At 32.8% G+C, this 21,014-nt stretch overlaps 1 protein-coding gene across 2 annotated transcripts; it reads left to right on the plus strand.

Annotated features, from left to right (window-relative positions):
• The first annotated feature begins 16,376 nt into the window (after positions 1–16,376).
• LOC120070657 (hydroxyproline-rich glycoprotein family protein) lies at positions 16,377–20,485 on the plus strand. 2 transcript variants are annotated; one of them, XM_039022490.2, is made up of 4 exons: positions 16,377–16,937; positions 17,656–17,753; positions 19,982–20,038; positions 20,141–20,485. In XM_039022490.2, the coding sequence occupies exons 1-3, from the start codon at positions 16,676–16,678 to the stop codon at positions 20,033–20,035; spliced, it is 414 nt and encodes a 137-aa protein (XP_038878418.1). In that variant the 5' UTR covers positions 16,377–16,675; the 3' UTR covers positions 20,036–20,038; positions 20,141–20,485. The 2 variants fall into 2 exon arrangements, with proteins under 2 accessions (XP_038878418.1, XP_038878417.1); XM_039022489.2 differs by having other exon boundaries at positions 20,166–20,485.
• Positions 20,486–21,014: the final 529 nt, after the last annotated feature.

The raw sequence follows: 21,014 nt of genomic DNA on the forward strand, positions 1-21,014 counted from the left end.
TTTTCATTTAAGAGACAAATTTTCATTAACAAAATTAGATGTCAACTTTTATTATTTTATGATGTAAATTTTGTATTTTATAAAAATATTTAGTGTTTAATTAGTTTATCGGTTTATTTATGCCATAAATGCCATTAAATCTTAATCGCAATTGCTACATTAGGGATTAAATTATTATAAATTTTAAAATATAAGGACTAAATTGTTACGTAGTAAAGTTCAAAAACTAAATTATTACAAAACTGAAAATCTAGAGACTAAATCGTTACAAACCAAAATTCATAGACTAAGGTCCCGTTTGATAACCATTTTGTTTTTTGTTTTTTTAATTTGAGCCTATGAACACTACTTTCACCTTCAAATTTCTTTTCTTATTATCTACTTTTTACCAGTGATTTAAAAAACCAAGCCAGATTTTGAGAACTAAAAAAATTGTTTTTAAAAAGTTGTTTTTATTTTTAAAATTTAGCTAAGAATTTAGCCCTCGTAGATAAGAAATATGTAAATCAGTATAAAAAAATATAGATAAAATATGTTTAATTTTTAAAATAAAAATAAAAGATTAAATAATTATCGAACATGATCTAAATTATTATTTTACAAAAGTTCAAGGACTAAAAGATTTTTAACCGAAAATAATTGGGCGCACATATATTTTCGTAAGACTTAATAGCTCTCTTTGACTCAAGTATAACTCAAAGGTAGAATTCAAGTATTACTCTTTTATTTATCTCTCTTTGACTTTTTTTCACTCAAAAGAGAAAAGTATACGTATGACTGGTTGTGTTTAAAATTAACCTTCAATTGGATATTTTGTTTTTGGTAGAAATCTATTACAAAAATCAATATTTTCTTTTTAAACAAAAGAAAAAGCAAATTTTGACCCCTCTATTGCTCCACATATCATCATTTAATTAGTCAATTTTGACGATTAAGCTACTATGTCAATGTTGTAAATATTTACCTTCACATTTATTTCAACTATATCTTTTCATCTTAAATTTCGATTTAGGTATCAACAAGAGCATAACTCAACTGGCATAGTATTCATACTCGTCAATAAAATTAAGTTTGTTATCATCAAAATATCAATTAATTTGAGATTAATAATCCAACCATCTTGTCCTTCCAATAAGCGTTCTCTTGCATGGAGATATATGTTGAAGGAGAATCTCAACGATAGTAGTAGAAGTCAGTGTGTTAGAAGTATAGTTAGAGCATTAATCCTTTTTTATCTATAAATGTTTGTACCACTTCAAGGAATATAATTAAAGCACTTGATCTTTAGTGCAATATATATGTTTCTTTTCTCGTTTCCATTTCCCTTCTCTTCATTTTGTTATTTTTCATTGCCATGTTGTTTTACCACTCTCTCCCTTTTATAGCTTTCATTCTCCGTAAATGTCCCTAATTTAATTGGACTGTGAATTTCTTACTTTAATTAGATTATAGATTAGAATATGGATTCTAAATTAGATTGTCATATAGTGAGATATTTCATTAAAAAATGAGATAAGATAATTTCTAATCTGATTTGATTTTTAGGTTTTTAATTTGACTATGAGATCCTAAATAGTGTAGGATTAGGATTATTCATCCCCTCTATAAATAGACAAATTAATTCATCCTAAGAGGAGCCAATTTGAGAGAAAATAATTCTTGTTCAAGTTATACCTAATTCAAAAGTAAGAATAATTCTCCAACTAGCCACAATCCACAATCCCCATTTGTATCCAGAAAAACATCACACTTCTACCATATAAATAAATAGAAAATAAAAGAAAGTAATAAAAACTAGGAACATAAGAATTAATATGAAAAAACTTCAAACCAAGAAAATAACCACGGACCAAAATAATCTTACTTCCTCATTCTAAATCTAAATAATCTTCTTCCTCTAGTCAACATTTTAAAATTGAATCTTGCTCATTAGTCAACATTCCATAAGACCGACATTCTTCCTCGACCAAAATAAGTCACCGTTAACTATAAAATTAAGAAGAGCTAAAGCCCACTAAAGAGAATATATGTTTCATTTGGGTTGAGTTATGTTCATGTTGGCAAATTGGACATAATTTTAAATATTTATCTTTATATCTAATAGATTTGTTAATTATAAAACGAAAAAATATTGATTATATCAAAGATCTTTTGAACAAAAAGCTAAAAGTTTTAAGACTTTTTTTTGACACTTTTAAATTAGATAGTTTATAAAATTCGACTTCTTATATGAAAAATCTAATATTTATTAGACGTTATCGTTAAATTTACCATTTAACACCATTGTAATTGTAATTTTTAAAATTTAGTTATGATTTATGAATACCAAAAAAAATTATTGAAAAATATGTGGGAGAATCAAAACTCTATACCGATTAAACTATTTTAGAATATGATTGAAATTTTGAAAGCGAATATTTTTCTTTATATTCTGTTTTGCACGTGCTGGAGTCCCGAAGTTTGGGGTGACCGTTGGACTGCATGCTCAATCCCAAAATTGGGCCTCAGAACTAAAGTGAATTTGGGCCCTGAAAATCGACAAAATTCAAAGTGAGGAAGCTTAATGGGCCATGGGGTCACAATTGTAGAAATGGGTCCATGGGCAAAGGAAATGAGATTTAAAACCCAATTGTATATCCAAGGGGGAATGATTTAGATATGGAAGGTTGTTTATGTTTTAGTGTTTCTAGTATGGTAGGAGTGGAGGGTTGTCTTTACTTTGGAAAAATGAGCTTTTTGTTGAGATTTTGTCATCTCCGATGGGTCATATTGATGAGATGGCAAGTGAGGGAAGATGTAAACTCTCATTTATGGATGGTTGAAGAAAGATTCTTGGAAGCTCCTAAATCGTCTTGTGGAGGTTGGTAATTCTCTTTGATTGGTGAGAGGGGATTTCAATAACCCAAGCTCCTTCTTTGAAAAGGAAGGATGCGTCTTAGAAGTGAGTACCCGATGAAAGTGTTAAAGGATGCCGTCGATCATTGATAACTACAAGATATGGGGTTTGAAGGTGATAGTTTCACATGGATTGTTCGAAACGTGGAAAGGATTCTTAATTGGAAGAGACTATATCACTTCTTTGTTAAATTTGAATTTAAGTAAGGCATGGCTGAGTGTAATGGTGAACAACCTTCGAGATTTGAAGAAAAATGACAAAGATCGAGGGTTGTAGAGATGTTGTTAATTAAGAAGTCTAGAAAAATAGATATTTTTCTGACTTAAGAAGCTTTAGAACAAAAGTGGACCAATGTTATCATAGCAAAGGGCATGGTCTATATGGACGACAGTGCATTTAAAGGAGAAGGGTCCTGAACACTTGCAACATTAGCTAGACATGCAGACATCATGGGCTTGCACCAAGCGATGGGTGATAATACATGACATGCCATCGTGTGCGCAAGAGATGCGATTTTTGGCACCAAGTAGCTTGGTTGACTGGATGACCATTTAGGGTGCACAAAATGTGCAATTTAGTTAAAGTGGATAGTTATCCAAGATTATAGGTAGTTATCCATGTAGTGAGCAAGTTGGTAGTTACTTGACATAATGGTGAGTGCGTAGTTTCCTAAAACAATGGTAAGTGGGGTAGTTGCTCTAGGTAGTGGGTGGTTGCCAGGTAATGAAGAACGGACTCCTCGATTATAGAAACATGGGTGGTTGTAAAACCCCATTAGCCCACTCCTTTCTCAAATCTCTCCAACCATCTCCTCTCCCCTTGCCTATAATAGAATAATATCGAGGATTGTCTAAGACAATCCTTATAAAGAGAATTCATTCCTTGTGGGAGTAATTCCTTAATTTGCAAAGGATCCCTCCTTGGGAGACATTCCTTAAGAGGAAGTTCTTCCTTGCAAGTTTAGGATCAAGTTGTCTATGTTATAATCCATCAAGGTGAAGTCTTGATGGAAGGTTCCAACACTAGTTTTATAGAGTCGAACATGTCATGGTTTCATAGCATACACTACTAGGTTGTAAATATTCATTATTCATATTGTAAATGAAAAAGGTTGGGAATGAGTTTTCTCATATGCTAGCTAGTATTACTCTACTACTCAGCTTTGTCATTTTAGCGCATTTAGATGCACCTAAGCGGCATCTACTCATGCGTACGAGGTGCGTGGATCTTGTGAGTAGTGTTATGTGAGAATCATGGCCGAACTGAAATGGATAAAAGTATTTAATTTTGCAAATTAATCTACATGAAGAACCATTTTGGAAGAGGGAAAGGTTGAACTGAGGAGAGCAACCTTAGGGCACATGAGTTGAGGTGAAAAATGTTGGGGTATATGTCCTAAAGCCTCATAGTTTTATATTAGTTGAATCAATGGTTGATTAATTTTATATTACTTATGCAATAATCCATTAACCTAAGATCCAAAGTTATCTGATATGACTTAAACATGTATGTGTAGACAAACAGGTGAATCATGTTTAAGTGATAACCTAAATAGTCTGTAGTACATGGAAAAGGTTGAGTGTCTTATCATGGTAACATTACTGATATGGTTCGCTTTGTAGTTGTTACAAATTTTGTAAAGTACTACAAATGATCTGATCTTGATCATTCTTGTGGAGACATGTGAGTGGGGGTATCTTATACAAAATAGTTTGTATAAAGACCAAACCACGAAATGTTAAGTCTCGTTTTATAACATCGTTGCTAGAAGATACTTACATTTCACCAGGTTGACCATAAGTGACTTGACTTTAATCTTGAGTAAGTTGTGAACTCCTACCTATGAGAGCGATTTTTTTTTTTTTTTTTGTATGAGTGAGAGTGGCCAGATTCGTTGACTCAATAAGCCTACAATTTTAGAGATTCGTCTGATTAGGGAGTTGGGAACACAGCTACACAAAGAAGAAATTCATTCATTCCCTATAGTTAGGGTAAGAAGATAAATTGCTCCCTCAAGGGCTGATTCTGGGGCTTGAACAATGAGACGCCTCACTCTCTCCTGGGTTGAGAGGTGTGTTTGGTCATAGTTGGGCTATGACTAATTGTTCATTAGAGGAATCAGTGGTACTTAAGGAGTTATATGATTCATATAAAAACTATATGTTATAATTTAACGTGGATATGATTTATATTAAATTTGTATCATTTTATGAAAGAAATAAATGTTTGAATATATGATTCAAATATTAATTATATGAATATGATTCATATAGGAACTATGTGTTAGAATTAATATGAATATGATTCATATTAAACTTATATATTTTATTAAGAGGTGTTATAATTTGAATATGATTCAATTATTATTTATATGAATGCGATTCATATGAAAACTATAGGTTAAAATTAAAATGAATTTGATTCATATTAATACCTTATGTTATTTGAGAGGTAATAAACTATAATTTATGTTACATGTGCTACAATATTAACTATAGGTTATCACATATAACATATAACTTAAATATATATTAAAGTTGTTAGTATATATATATATATATATATATATATATATATATTAAATTCAAATTTAGAATTTGAATTTAATTATTTTAACTTTAACAAACAGGAGGGAGTTACAATTCCTTCACCCCCTTAATCTCTCATTCTATCACGTAACAAATGTGGAGAGAGAAAGTTTTCTCCCTCTCACTCTCTCTTTGGTTCTTCTTGTTCTCTTTGTGTTGTTTACAGAGTATTTTTTTTCCCCTCAATTCTTTTCTCCTTCCCTTCTGCTAAACTTATTTGCAAGCCCACAGCTCTGCACAGTCCTCGTTCCTAAGAATAACGGGACCTCGTGGTGATGTCCAGTTGTGATGTTCGTGGGATTGGGAGAAGAAGACGCAGATTGAAAAGGAACGCAAAGAATTGATCTTCAACGGGTAAGTGATTTCTTAATTTCGTTCTCTCTAATTTACACTGTAGAAAGCATGCTTAAGTTTATGTTTTTTCATGGTTTCCGTCATTTTGAATTTTATGCATTATATAAAATGACATTTAAAGATTAATGCGTCCAATTGCTTCCGTTGCGGGAAATTCCAATCCCTTCAAAAATTCATCCCTGAAATCTACCTCGTGACACATAGCGCAAAATCAGAAAAATGCAACTTGAGATAGTATTGAGAGAATGATAGTTGCTGGAGGAGGAAGAATTTGTGCCAAGTGCCCTAGAAATTGAGTTCATCGATGGGCATTCGTTGAGGGAAAAAACATGGGAAGGGAAAAAAGAAAAAGGTAGTGAAAGAGAGAAAAAGAGGAAAAGATAAAAGTCACATCAACTAAATTTAATAAAAGTTGCTAAGTCATTAAAACATATCTAACACATAAATGTTAGGTTTTATGTCCTAAAACTTGTGGTTTGTAAACAATAAAACTTATTCTAAAAATTCAATAAGTTGTTATTGAAAATATGTATTGCTTATTTCGTTTTAGAAATAAATCCAATGAACTAAAAGATCCATGACTATTACATGAGTACTTGAACTTTATGTGGAGACATAAAAGTGAATCAGGTTTGAGTAAATAGTCAAAATGATCTATAGTATATGAATGAGATTGAGTGCCTTATTCTGGTAACACTATCGGATACGGCCCTCTCTGTAGTTGTTACAAAGAGTTGTAAAGTGCTACAAACGATGTGATCCTAATTCGTACCTGTTAGGATATGAGAGTAGGGGTGTCCTGTGCAATGAGTTTTGTACAAGATTGGACTACGAAATCAGTCACTCATACATTATAACGTTATTTATTGTTTAAGACCAACTATTTCAAAACGATAACCTAGGTAATTTGACCTTAATCCCGAGCTAACTATGAACTCCTGTTTATTCGAGATTATTCTTAGAGTTCATAGGTGAGGGTTGGCTCAACAACGCCGACTCAATAAACTTCCATTTCAAGGGTAAAACTGGGTAGATAGCTGGGGACATAGGGTGCAAGATGGAATTCGCTCCTACCTGTTTCCAGGGATAGTAGAGAGGTTGTTCCCTTAAGTGCTGACTTTAGGTCTTGAACAAGGGGCCCTACCCTCTCGTTGGCCCGAGAGGGACTCGGTTTGTTGATCGGACCACAAATCAATTGTTCATTAGAGGATAAGTGGGACTTAAGGAACAGGAGGTAAGGAGGCAATCTCGGGATAAAACAAACATTTGACCCCAACTGTTATTACGAACAACTTATGAAGGGTTAACTTACTAATCATGGTTATATCGAGTGGACATAATATACCTACAATGAGAGGAGTGCAACTATGAGCCTTAGTGGAGTGACACATCAGTTAACGAATGAGGATTAATTCGGTGTAAAGAGTTTATCCAATTAATCTCGGATCGTTGAAGTCCATGATATGTAAGTCTGCGAGGTCTCCATACTAGCTCGTAAATGGATTAGGTTTAGAATAGCGTGATAATTGAAACGTTCAAATTAGAATTAAGGGAATTAGTAATTATATGAGATATAATTATGCATTTAATTTTGGAATTAAACATAATTTGAGATTTAATTAATATTTAAATATGATTTAAATATTAAATTCATGAAAGTGGAATTTGTGGAAAATTAATTTAATCTTTGATATTAAATTAATTAGAATTAATTAAATTGTTTAATTAATTAATTATTATTAATTTTATTAGAAAATTAATTTATGAAATTAATTTTGTAAAATTAATAAAGTTTTGATTTTCAAAACTAAAATTGATTTTGGAAATCAACTTCTAAAAATAAAATTGAAATCAAAATTGGAAAAAAAAAAAAAGAAAGAGAAAAGTTGGATTTCTCCACTCACCTACCAAATAGTTCATTTAACATCCACTTAACTCTTGCTTCAATTCACCAAGCATGAGCTGCACTTCATGCAGCCTTCTCCATTGCATGATAGTCCTGCAATAAATAAAGAAGATTAGAGTGGAAATGAAGCATGCATCAGTTGATTTTTTACAAAAAAAAAAAATTGAGTTGAAGAAGGTGTTCTTCAAGTGGGTGCAACAGTAAGTTCTTCTCCAAATTCTCTTCATTCAAGCTTATTTTGAGTCTTACAACTCAATCTAAAGCTCCAAGAGAATAGTAGGAAAGATCTTTAGGTGGTTCACAACGAGATTTGGAGAAGATTTGCAATTGAGAATCGTGATTCAAGGTGTTTTTCATAGGTATGTCATGAAATCCACTCTGTATTTTATGAGCATGCTTAGATTTAAAGCCAAAATTAATGAATTAGAATGTTTATTGATCCTTGTTGCTTCTGTTGGATGCTAATATACTCCTACAATTGGTATCAGAGAATCATTTAAGTATTCAATTTGGTTTAATTTTGGCATGGTGGGTGTTTTTTCATGAGTTATATGAAAAAGGTGCACTAATATGATTTTCTAAGTTTTGGCATTTAAATTCTCTTTGATTCCTTGATTAAATTTGTAATTGGCTCTTGTTTAATGAGCTTATATGTGTGGCCAAGAGTCTGTAATTTATTTGGAGTCGTTAGAGTTGATATTAAGTTGTAATTGAAGAAAGAAGTGAAGAAGGTCGAGTTGCAGTTTCCAGATCGTGAGCTTCTGCCCAGGCAGCGTTGCAATGCTGCTCATAGTTTAGCGAGGATCGAGTAGCTTGCAGCAAGGAGCGAGGAACGAGTTCAACTTCCAGCTGTCGAGTAGTGAGTTTCTGAGTTTCAACGAAACCAACGAGCGAGTAGCGTTTTTCTTGAACCGGTTTGACGAGTATTGAACCATTGACTGAGTTTTGACCATCAAGATTTGATTGGTTTTCTTCAAACCTACTCTGGTTCAGCTTCAAAAATGTTTTGGCTAGTTTGGTTCAGGCGGTTCACGTCCGGTTCAAGCTGTTTGGGTCCAGTTTGGAGCAGTTTGAGCGGTCCGGAAGCGATTTGGAGCTGTTTCTTGTTGTTTTTGTAATATTTAGGCTTTTGTTTGCTTGAAAATGCCAAAACTAAAACCATATGAGTATGTGTTTGATTATTTATATATGTGATGTATGTTATAATTAAATAAATCTTTTATGTGCATACAGTATGCCATGTAGATTTAAAATCCCACTATAGAAAGTATGTTACATGCATTGAAAGTATGTTATAAAATGTTATAATATATAATATGCATGTTTAGGGTTTCTTTTATTTGATATAAATGTTATATTAAATATTGAATGCCTTTGATGTATATTGTGGATGTTTAGCATGTCTAAAATTTTGTAAACCGTTATAAAATTGGGTTAGACATTTAAAATCCATAACAAAGAACAGTTGTATGCTCACGTAGGTTAACCACTTGTTTTAATAGTTAAAATAGGTCGTTAAACTTGTAAAACTTGAGTTACAAACTCAACCGGTATATAATCCTATCGAAGGCTTGAGGTATTTAAGTTGACTGTCTATGCAACACCTCCTACCCGAGGATTATGGCTGAATTATTGAGCGTTGTTAACCGATTTTATGTGAGCAATACGTGAGTGATGTGAGGTTTTAAAACTAGTTTATCACTCAGACATCGTAAGTTAAATCCAATTATACATGTTATAATTGGATAGACACCTAGACTTAGGTTGTTTAATTAGCCGAAACAAACCTAAGAAACGTATACCCCATTTAATGTTAGAACACTTTAGTGGGAGTTTAATAACATATACGATATGCTATTAGAACACTTCAGTGAAAATCGTGGGAGATTAATAGACATTATATGATATGATTATTTTTAGCTCTCACGTCCCTAAGAGTTCACGATCAAAATTCACGTGGCACTTCATGTCGATTATACGACTGCTCCATTCGGAAAGTGTTTAAATGAATCGAGATTTAGGTGAATGGGGGAAGTTGTTCACCTTAAAATCAATTGTGATGTTTTGATTTTAAAATTTTCACGTTCCCAAGATGTTCACACCGAAAGGTTCATGGGCACTTCGTGTCGATTATACCTCGACTACTCCATTTGGAAAGTGTTGGCGTAAATTGATCATGGTGAATAAGGAAAGTTGTTCAATGGAAAATCAAATATATGATATGTTGATTTCAATTCTCACGTCCCTTCATAATTCCCACCGTGAGATCCTTGCAACACTTCGTATTGATTATACCTCGAATGCTTCATTCGGAAAGTGTTTGTCATGAGATCAAAACCAAAGTGAATGGGGAAAGTAGTTCATAGTAAGTGAGTGAATGATATGTATCAACATATTCTACGGTCTCTTCTGTTGGTTTGAACTGTGAGATTCCTATGTTGCACCTGTTTGTCGTCTTTAAGTCGACCTCGCTAGTCGTTTAATGACAACTATCCCCTCTAAGGGTTTTAACATAGGATTTGGAACAACTCAAACTCTAGAAATTGATAGGATTTCTAAAGTTGGTTTCAACTTTGACTTTCCAATTTCGGGAGCATCGTTGAGATCAGACTTCTAAGGTCTAAAAACAGAGGGTTACACTTACAGCATTACTAAAGTTAGTAATTTCTGACAAAAAATGCAAACGCTAGCTAAATGACTATCAGAATATGAGTTATTCTGGAGATAGTGTTTAGTCAAGAATGTCTTGCGACAATATCGTTGCAAAAATAATCTTGGGCATATTATTACTTTGCTAAAAACTTGATTAGATTTAAAAACAATTCACTTATAAATTTTTTTTATATTTTTCATAATGACATGTTCACTAGTACAATTGTTGGCCTCTGATAAACTGATCGGGGATAATTATGCAACTTAGAAATCGAATCTAAATACTATGTTGATGATAAACAATTCACAGTTTTTCTTAACAGAGGATTGTCCTCCCATTCTAAGGTCTAATGCAAACCGAACTGTTCGGGATGCGTACGATAGATGAATCAGGGCGAATGATAAAGCCTGTGCCTATATCTTTGCTAGCATATTTGATGTTTTGGCAAAGAAACATGAGGTTATAGGTACTGCCAAAGAGATTATAGAATCTCTACGAGGGATGTTCAGACAACCGTCCTTTTCCCTGAGGCATGATGCTATTAAGTATGTTTACCACTGTCGCATGAAAGAGGGGGCCTCTATTCGTGAACATGTCCTGGACAAGATGATCCACTTCAATGTGGCGGAAGTAAATGGCGTTTTCGTTGACAAGAGAAGTCAAGTCAGTTTTATTCTAGAATCTCTTCCGAAAAGTTTTCTACAGTTCTACACGAACGTGCTTATGAATAAAATTGAATACAACTTGACTACTCTTCTGAATGAGCTACAGACTTACCAAACTATGATGAAAGCTAAAGGTCTGGAACCGGAAGTACACGTTACTATGCTGAGAATAGAGGAATGTCCTCCAATAAGCTTGATGTTGCTTCCTCTTCACAAAGAAAAAGTATTCCTATTAAGAAGAGCAAAGGGAAGGGGGAGAAGAAAACTACTAGGAGAAAAGGCAAGGCTAACGTTGTAGACAAAGGAAAGTGTTTCCACTGCAACGAGAAAGGGCACTGGAAGAGGAATTGCCCTCAGTACCTTGCTGAGAAGAGAGCAAAGAAAGCAAAACAGACAAACTAGTTATTGAGGACTACTTGCTCAGCTTAACCAGTGAGAGATGTTGCTGGCTAGAGATAATCTTATCTGCTTTTGTTATCTTGTAAAGAACAAATTGTATATATTTTTGTTGTAAATGAAATGTTCATTTTTTTCGAAAATTATGTTTGTTCTATCGCATAGCAACTTCTGTTAAGAATCAACCTAGTTAAAAGCCATTTGCAAATATTCAGATATTTAAAACGACTAGAAATCAATTAAAGCAAATAGTTATTTAACCTAAATGATAAGTTTAAACACTTGAAAAGTTCAGAGTGTACAAAACTTGTTAGGTAAAATAAAACTAAAATACTTCGATTGGATCAAAGTATGGAAAATTTAAGATTTCTATATCTATTTGATAGAACATGAAATCTAGTGAAAAACTTTTTAATTGCCTTAAATTGTTTTCTCAACATCATTGGAATGTTGTTCCAGATCACCTTATATTTTTTGTTTCCATAAAATATGCATAAATCAATAAAGAGTTATCGAGTTAACACTGTAAACAAAAGTTGTTTAGACAAGTCAAATACTTCTTGAGTACCTCAATGTAGTGGAAGGAGTGTATGACTTCCTCGTCGTTATTGAGAAACAAATATTGTGCGAATAAGATGCATTCCCCGTGTAGTTTAATAAGAAGTCTATTGTACATTAACATGTTTACAAAGATTCTCTCGGCTAAAGTATTTGAGAATCACCTAGTAAGACTAGAAATACTAGATTAATAATCTAGAGCAAGTAGGAGAAAAATTGGGTATGAGATACCATATGGTAAACCATGGGTTTGTGATGCCCTTGTTTATTGTATTTCTCTTTAAAACTCATAAACACAGTTTTATATATTAAATATATAAGTTACCATTGGAGTTTTAGTCTAAGAGGGAGTTTGTTGGGTTTTATATCCTAAAACTCGTGGTTTGTAAACAATAAAACTTATTATGAGAATTCAATAAGTTGTTATTGAAAATATGTATTGCTTATTTCGTTTTAGAAACAAATCCAATAAACTAAAAGATCCATGACTATTACATGAGTACTTGAACTTTATGTGGAGATATAAACGTGGATCAAGTTCGAGTAAATAGTCAAAATGATTTATAATATATGAATGAGGTTGGGTGCCTTATTTTGATAACACTATCAGATGTGGCACACTCTGTAGTTGTTACAAAGAGTTGTAAAGTGCTACAAACGATATGATCCTAATTCGTACATGTTAGGATACGAGGAGTGGAGGCGTCCTGTGCAATGGGTTTTGTATAAGATCAGACCACGAAATCAGTCACTCTTACTTTATAATGTTGTTTACTATTTAAGACTGACTATTTCAAAGCGATGACCTAGGTAACCCGACCTTAATCCTGAGCTAATTATGAACTCCTGTTTATTCGGGATTATCCTTATATTTGCATAGGTGAGGGTTGACTCAACAGTGCCGGCTCAATAAACCTCCATTTTAGGGGTATGACCGGGTACATAGTTGGGGACATAAGGTGCAAGATGGAATTCACTCCTACCCGTGGAATTCACTCCTACCCGTTTTCAGGGATAGTAGAAAAGGTTGTTCCCTTAAGTGCTGACTCTGGGTTTGAACAAGGGGCCTCATCCTCTCGTTGCCTGAGGGAGACTCGATTTTTTGATTGGATCACAAACTAATTGTTCATTAGAGGATCAGTGTGACTTAAGGAACAAGAGGTAATCTCAGGGGTAAAACAGACATTTGACCCTAGTCGTTATTACGAATAACATATGAAGGGTTAACTTACTAATCATGGTTATATTGAGTGGACATAATATATCTACAGTGAGGGGAGTACAACTATGAGTTTTAGTGGAGTGACCCATTAGTTAACGAATTGAGGTTAATTCGGTATAAAGAGTTTAGCCAATTAATCTTAGATCATTGGAGCCCATGATCTGTAGATCCGCGAGGTCTCCCTACTAGCTCGTAAATGGGTTAGCTTTAAAGTAGTGTGATAAGTTAATTTGAAATGTTCAAATTAGAATTAAGGGAATGAGTAATTATATGAGATATAATTACGCGTTTAATTTTGGAATTAAACATCATTAGATAATTTAATTAATATTTAAATATGATTTAAATATTAAATTCATGAAAGTGGAATTTGTGTAAAATTAATTTAATCTTTGATATTAAATTCATTAGAATTAATTAAATTGTTTAATTAATTAATTATTATTAATTTTATTAGAAAATTAATTTCTGAAATTAATTTTGTAAAATTAATAAAGTTTTAATTTTCAAAACTAAAATTGATTTTGGAAATCAACTTCTAAAAATAAAATTGAAATCAAAATTGGAAAAAACACAAAAAAGAAAAAAGTTGGATTTCTCCACTCACCTGCCAAGTAGCTCACTTAACATCCACTAGACTCTTGCTTCAATTCACCAAGCATGAGTTGCACCTCATGCAGCCTTCTCCATTGCATGATAGTTCTACAATAAATAGAGAAGATTCAAGTGGAAATGTAGCATGCATCAGTTGAACTTTTACCAAAAAAAAGAAAAGAAAAGAAAAGAAAAGAAAAAGTTGAAGAATGTGTTCTTCAAGTGGGTGCAGCAATGAGTTCTTTTCCAAATTTCTTTCATTCAAGCTTATTTTGAGTCCCACAACTCAATTTAAATCTCAAAGAGAATAGTAGGGAAGATCTTGAGGTGGTTCACAACGAGATTTGAAGAAGATTTGCAGCTGAGAATCGTGATTCAAGGTGTTCTTAAAAGGTATGTCATGAAACCCACTTTGTATTTTATGAGCACACTTAGATTTAAAGCCAAAATGAATGAATTATAATGTTTATTGATCCTTGTTGCTTCTGCTGCATGCTGATATACTTCTACAATAAGGGTTTGTTTGGGGGCTCATAACCCCTATATCATCGTTTGACCCACTAATATACTTTCTTCCCCTTTTACTTCTTTAACATGTGCACAGTAACCTTCTCCACCCCCACTTCCATGTCTCCTCCTTTTTCATACTCGATCGTTATTCTCATCACTCTCTCCTCCCTTCCTATGACCTACTTACATTTTTATTTCTTTATTCTTTTCTTGAGTTTATTTCATTATACTTCGGGTGTAATTTTTTCCCCACTACATTCATTTTATTAAGAAACCATGGTATTTCATTCTAGTTCCATGCACCCATATTTTTACCTTTGATTTACATACATCATTTTTTCCTCCAGTGTCCTATGATAAAGTGTATCAATAATTTATTATCTATAAATTATGTCATTCAATTTTTCATTTTTATTTGCTCAGTATATCAATTATTTATTTGTATAATGCCTATTAAAAAAACCACAATATTTTGGATTAAATCTTTGTACACAATTTCTTAAAAATAAAAAAATCTCTTCATATACAACATCAATATTCAAAATCTACTATTCAAAAGCCTATTAACTAAAATATTTATCTGACAATTCATAACCATTTAGTTCTTGATAGTTTTTAAAAATTAAATTTATAAATACTACTTTCACTCGTTTATTTTAATTTTTTAATTATTTTGCTTTTGAAGACTCTTTTCAAAATTCAAGTCATGATTATATATATTTAACTAATTAATTAAAATGTGGAAAAAGGTTTTAGAAAAAAAAATTGGTACGTCCATCCCTGGCTTAGAATTAAATTTCTATTTTTAAATGTTGGTATTTCGTAGACTATTTACGATTAATCTTAAATTTTGACTAAGTTTTTTTTTAACAGCAATAATAAAGAATTATTTAAAAGACAATAATTGAATACAAAAAACTGAATTGATACAATGATTGAATTATAAGAATAAAAAAATAGTGTTCATACAGGAAAATTATTTTATAGTGCAAAAAACTAAACCAGATAGCACTGACATATGAACTCTGCATACCCAAACACAAACATATGAACTCAGACATAACAACTCTACACACCCAAAGCAAATATCAAAACTCCTCATACATCAGAATTCCCGAGACATCAGAACTCCATACATTCTATATCATCTAAGTGCCCCAAATAGCCCTTAAGTGTCATGTCACATCTCTATTAGTGAGCTATCCATATTTTAATTCAGGGGTTATTTAAAACCATTTTATGGACATTAAGGACTAAAATGTTTCTTTTGAAACCTTATGATCCAAATAGACACTAACTTAAAACCCCAAAGACTAACATTTTTTTTTTAAAAAAAATGTTTAATTAAAGAAATGGGGAAAATAATGTTATAATACAATTCGTGTGCCATGTTAGTTTGCCATTAGTGATTAGCCCCCCCCAAAAAAAAAAAACCCACAAAAAAAAAAATTTAAAAAGTAAAATTGTCGAGTTTGAAAACTCGCTTCCCCAAATGCAACTAAGGCCACATTTACCTTAGGAAAAACGTAATAAATCAATGGTAATCTGAAAGTAGGCTCTATTTGATTATGTATGGTGTTGTTTGCTTGTGTTCCGTATTGTACGGGCATGTAAGGTCTATCTCTAAATCTGTAATAAAGAAACACAAATCGATTGATAAACGAATGATGCTTAATCTAATTGTGTTTGAAAACTACGATAATATCGTTATCGTTATTGTTACCATTACAAACATGAGAATTATTGATTTATCACATTTACTATCACTGTTTGATCATAAAACGTAACAGTAATAGTAAATATGACATATTCATAATTTTAAATAAAAAAGATAAAAACAATTTAATTAGATTTGCGATTGTGGTCTATTATAATTTATCTATCAATGAAATCTCGTTACAATTATATCTATTTTCATTACGGATTGTTAAATGTAACCCTGGAAGTGTAGTTTCTACTCCATAAAATTTAGCAAAAAAGAAAAAAAAGAAAGGGGCAAATGGGATATTTAAGTGAAATAAGAGGGGCAAACGAGGAGAAGAGTGAGAAGAAAGACAAAGATCCAACGAGCTTACACACTGAACTCGGGTTGCGTGCGATCCGTTCTCCAGTCTTTGAACACTCTGTGTTAGTGTTCCTTCAGTGGCCAAAAAAATCAAAATACCCTCTCGAATTAAAGCCAAGGTAAAGCAAAATTCCTTCTTCAACTTTCTCTGCAACTCCGAAAAGCTCCTTCTTCTTTTTTCTTCATCTTGACCCCCAAGATTTTTCCCTTCTTCCATTTCCATTTCCCTTTCCATTCACTCGTCTCGTTTTCTTTTCCAATCACCACAATGCCCATCAATAGCGAATCTACGCCGCCCCCTTTGATCGGAAAAATTGGGCCCTATACCGTCTTCATGACCCCACCGGCCACTCCTTCGCCGGCTTCTCAGCCGCAGCCGGTGTTTGAGTCTCCTAAGAAGGTCATTCAGCCGCCTCCGGTTCAGCCTCCGCCTCACCAGTTCGATAAGTCTGTTTCTGTTGCTGCTTCCCCTAATGGGAATGCGTCCGTCTCTGGATTCTTTAGAAATGCGGTCTCTAAAGTGCAGAATGGTAATTCTTATGATGCGATGTCCTGTTCTGGAAAATGGGTTTCTGCTTTGAGTTTCCTTTTTTTGCTTTATTTGAATTTAATGTTGGGATATTGGGGCTTCAGGAAATAAAAACGAGATTCGCTTTCTATTTTTCTGTTTTTTCTGATAGTGGTAGAGATAAATCTATCTAGGGAAGCTGATAAGTTCGAAAATTATGAAATTTCATGAGTTTATTCTGTGTAGTGTAGCTACAGGGGGTTTAGCATTGTTTTAGCCTATTTTTTGATGTGAAATTAGACTAGGATTCTCATGGAATAGTCATATTTTTTATTATTCTTTTTCATTTTATTGTTTCCATTATTACTAATCAGGGGAGACATGTTTGTGAATGTTAGTTCTTCTCCCTGTATTATCTTGTGAATTTCCTCTACCATGTCTTGTTCTTCTGTATTTGATACTTTTTTCTTTTTTTGGAAATTCCTGTTGATATTTTAAAGGTGGTTTTCTTGTAAAAATTGATGGAGGATCTCTTTTGTTTAAGGTCCACTCCATCTTGTGCTAAATGTGTGCTAGTTTGTAAGTAAGTAATCTGTTATTGTTTGGGAAATTGGGGGAAAGAAGAGAAGAAACTGAAGAAAATTAGTGGTGAAACTTTGCTTCATAATTCAAATATTTTCTGCCATGCCGTTATTTTTGTAAATGATCAAAACATTAAAGGTTTTGGTGCAATTTTGCAGCACATTCAAGCTTGGATGACCATTTGGCACGCTGGTTCGGGTTAAATCAATCTAAGTACCAGTGGGCACTAGATGATTATTACGAGAGCAAGGGAATGGTATGCATTTGTTCAAATTTATTAGTACAATTACATATTCTTGTGTATTGTTTTTTTAAATTAGTGTTTTTATTTGTCCTTAATCTTAACATCGATTGTCCATTTTGTCTATTTATGTAAGCAGGTTGGTCTGGTGTTTGATCTTGAAAAACATTGATTGTCCATTTCACTTATTCTTTCTCATCCCTAGCCTATAATTTTGGTCTATTCGTAATTGAAATAGTAATAGTTATTGATTGAAACCGCATACATGAAGTAGCATTGAAGCAAACTTGCACTACTTACATTTGAAGTAACTTTGAAGTCAAGTGTCTCTCTAACTTGTTCTACTTTTCCATTCAGTATTTCATTTATTTTCATTGAATGCATACGGTTAACTAGTGGAACTTATTTGCTTTCCACTCTTGTTTTTATGAGATAGATAAATAGGACGAAGAGGCTAACCGTGTTATAGATTTGTGGTCGAAGTGAACCTGTATGCTTCTGTAGAGTAAAGGGAAACAATAAGATGGACATTTCTTTCTTGCCTTTGATAAATGGTATAATTTGGTGCATGAATAAGAAACAAGCAATTAAATACCAGACTAGTTGAGATGGTTGTCCTTCAAGATTAAGTCTTCTTTTAAGTTATTTATTTTATTTCTTTTTTCTCTATCTAAATGTAGTTATAATGTCATTATTGGTATACTCGTAAAGTATCCTTTCTCTATTTGCAATAGAAGGAACTATAATTGCTTTACCTATGATATTGTTGACACGAATGATTGCCAAATATAAAAAAAGCTATTATATATATGCATGGGTTCAAGCCCTCCCACTCCCCAAAATGATTTGGTTCATCTTTTTGCATTTTACTTTCATCAGTTATGATTAGATGTTATACTTATACCTAAGCTTTTACTCTGACTTCCCTGTTCTATAACGTAGAAAATCTCAATAAACCTTCAAAGCTTGTGCTACACAATTCCAAAACTCAATAAACCATTTATTGTATGGTTAGGCATGGGTCTGGGCATTTTCTTCTGTTCAGTTGTCTAGTTTGTCCTTCTGTATTCTTTCATATTATCTCAATCAGGTTTTCTGATTAAAAAAATCCCAAAAAGCCATTATGTTTTCAACCCTAAAATAATTGGACATATTCATACACAACCCCAAACCTATCTTAAATTGAATTTCCAACTTCTGGTAGTTTGGTGGAAAGACCAATTCAGTTTTCTTTTTTAATTGAGGAACTTTCATTGAGAACAAATGAAAGAAGAACACAAAAGGGCATACAAGAAAACAGGACAGCGAAGCAAAATGCCCCCAACCCAAAAAACTATACAAAAAAAGGGTCCGATCTAAATGGATCAAACTAAGAGAATGATCACAAAGAACTTAGTTACTGACATCCAAGAAAGATGTTTCACGTAACAAGGACTATACCTCTCCTCAAGATTTCTTAAACTCCCAAGAAATTCTCTTGTTTCTCTTGAATCACAACCCTCAAATAACAGTGATAAAAGAAAACTGCCACAGGATTGGCCCCTTATCGTGGAGAGGGGAGGGGGGAGTGCACTGCCTCCATCATCAACAAACACTTGCAATTCCAGAGCCAACTAACACCAAAAGTCTGAAGGAAACAGGACCAAATCAAAGAAACATAGGGACAACTCCAAAAGCCTGACTCAACTTCAACTCTTAACTCAAAACCATCTGCCTCAAATTGTTGAAGCAACATGTTTTAGTTTCCTTGAGCAATTGGTACATTCACAGTTAGAGTGAGAAACCATGGTCCATTGGCCGAGAATCCTACAAGCTTCCTTTACAACCAAATTTAATAGGGCTAGATGGTTGTCCATGAGACTTGTCTAGATGTGCACAAGTTAGCATGGAAACTTTTGATATTAGGAAAAAGTAATGATGAAAGAAAAAAAAATCGAAAACTTGATTTTTAAAAAGAAATTTTGGGCTGTTTCATACCAATCTCAAAATTTTGCAAGTTACTTCAATACTTGGTCTTACAAAATTTAATTTGAATGTCTAGCAAAAAAAGGGTGTTTATTTATGCCTTTAGAGTTTAACCAGATCGTGATCAATATCGTCACACATCCAAGTGAAATGAGAGTTTATTTAATTCTATATCAAATTCAACTTTAACTGCATTTTTCTATATCAAATTCAACTTCTTATATCTGTATATATATGTATGTAAGATCTTGAATTTTAGCATTTTTCTCTGACTCCAGGAAAATGGGGACATGAAAGCAAAGGAACCATCGAGCAAAGCCCAGAGCGTGTAACAGGTGCTAAAATTTGTGATATTGTTGCGTAACCAAGTCCTTCACTAATTTCTTCATGCCAACATGTTTGGTTTTATTTTAATATCGCCTTTTGTATGCTTCCAGAATCAAACTTGTTGTATGTTTGTAGGATACTCCCCATCTTTGGACAGTAGAGAAACTATTTATACCTATCTATGCATTGGCTGGAAGTGGGTCTGATTATTTATACAATGCCTGATGAAGTGGCCAGCTCTTGGAATGTGATTCCATCTACCTTATACAAAAATCGACAGAATTTGGTCGTGTTGTAGTTGTAAGCCATGTAATGTTATGTACCGTCATCGTCTTCATTTCTCCCCTCATTGATCTCTCTTTTGTTCTTTTGAAGCTGAACCTTTGGCTTATGTATTTTGAGCTACCTTTTCGGTTTATTTGTGCCATTATAGTGAAGGTAATGTTTGAAGGCAATATTTGGTTCCAACCATCCAAGTCATTTGAGATTTCATCAAATGTGCCATTATAATGAAGGTAATCCTACAAGCTTGTCTTAACATTTCTTAAATGGTAAGATGTACTTTTAACTAAGATTTGTGTTCCAGAATTAATTGTAAGGTTTGGCTACAAGACCATAAATTGCAGTATCACCAAGATTTATGGAATAGACCAAAGTAGTATATTTATATCAAGTTAAACAAGTCTTATTTTTACAAGCATTGCAAATATAGTTCATTTAAAAATACACATATACAATAACTATTTGGTTTTTGTAAATCATGTTTGTTTTCTCAATTTTTTTACAATGGTTTCATCTTTCTTTGGGAAATATTTGAATTCATGTCAAAATTTAAAAAACAAAATCAAGTTTTTAAAAATGGTTTCTCCTTTTAGTTCTTAAAATTTGACTTGATTTTTTTTAAAAATGGTAAAAATGTATATAACAAATCAAAGAAATTTATAGATGGAAGTAGCCTTAAAAATTTGATTTTCAAAATCAAAA

This window comes from Benincasa hispida, chromosome 2 (genome assembly GCF_027475165.1).
Source record: "Benincasa hispida cultivar pf3 chromosome 2, pf3_genome.v1.1, whole genome shotgun sequence".
In the NCBI taxonomy this organism is placed as follows: domain Eukaryota; kingdom Viridiplantae; phylum Streptophyta; class Magnoliopsida; order Cucurbitales; family Cucurbitaceae; genus Benincasa; species Benincasa hispida.

Bases quoted from the DNA above. Each gene is read 5' to 3' on its own strand.
- LOC120070657 (XM_039022490.2), top strand. From the start codon at position 16,676: ATGCCCATCAATAGCGAATCTACGCCGCCCCCTTTGATCGGAAAAATT. The intron at 16,938-17,655 runs GTAATTCTTATG...GCAATTTTGCAG, and splicing joins GGTCTCTAAAGTGCAGAATG to CACATTCAAGCTTGGATGAC. The intron at 17,754-19,981 runs GTATGCATTTGT...CTCTGACTCCAG, and splicing joins ATTACGAGAGCAAGGGAATG to GAAAATGGGGACATGAAAGC.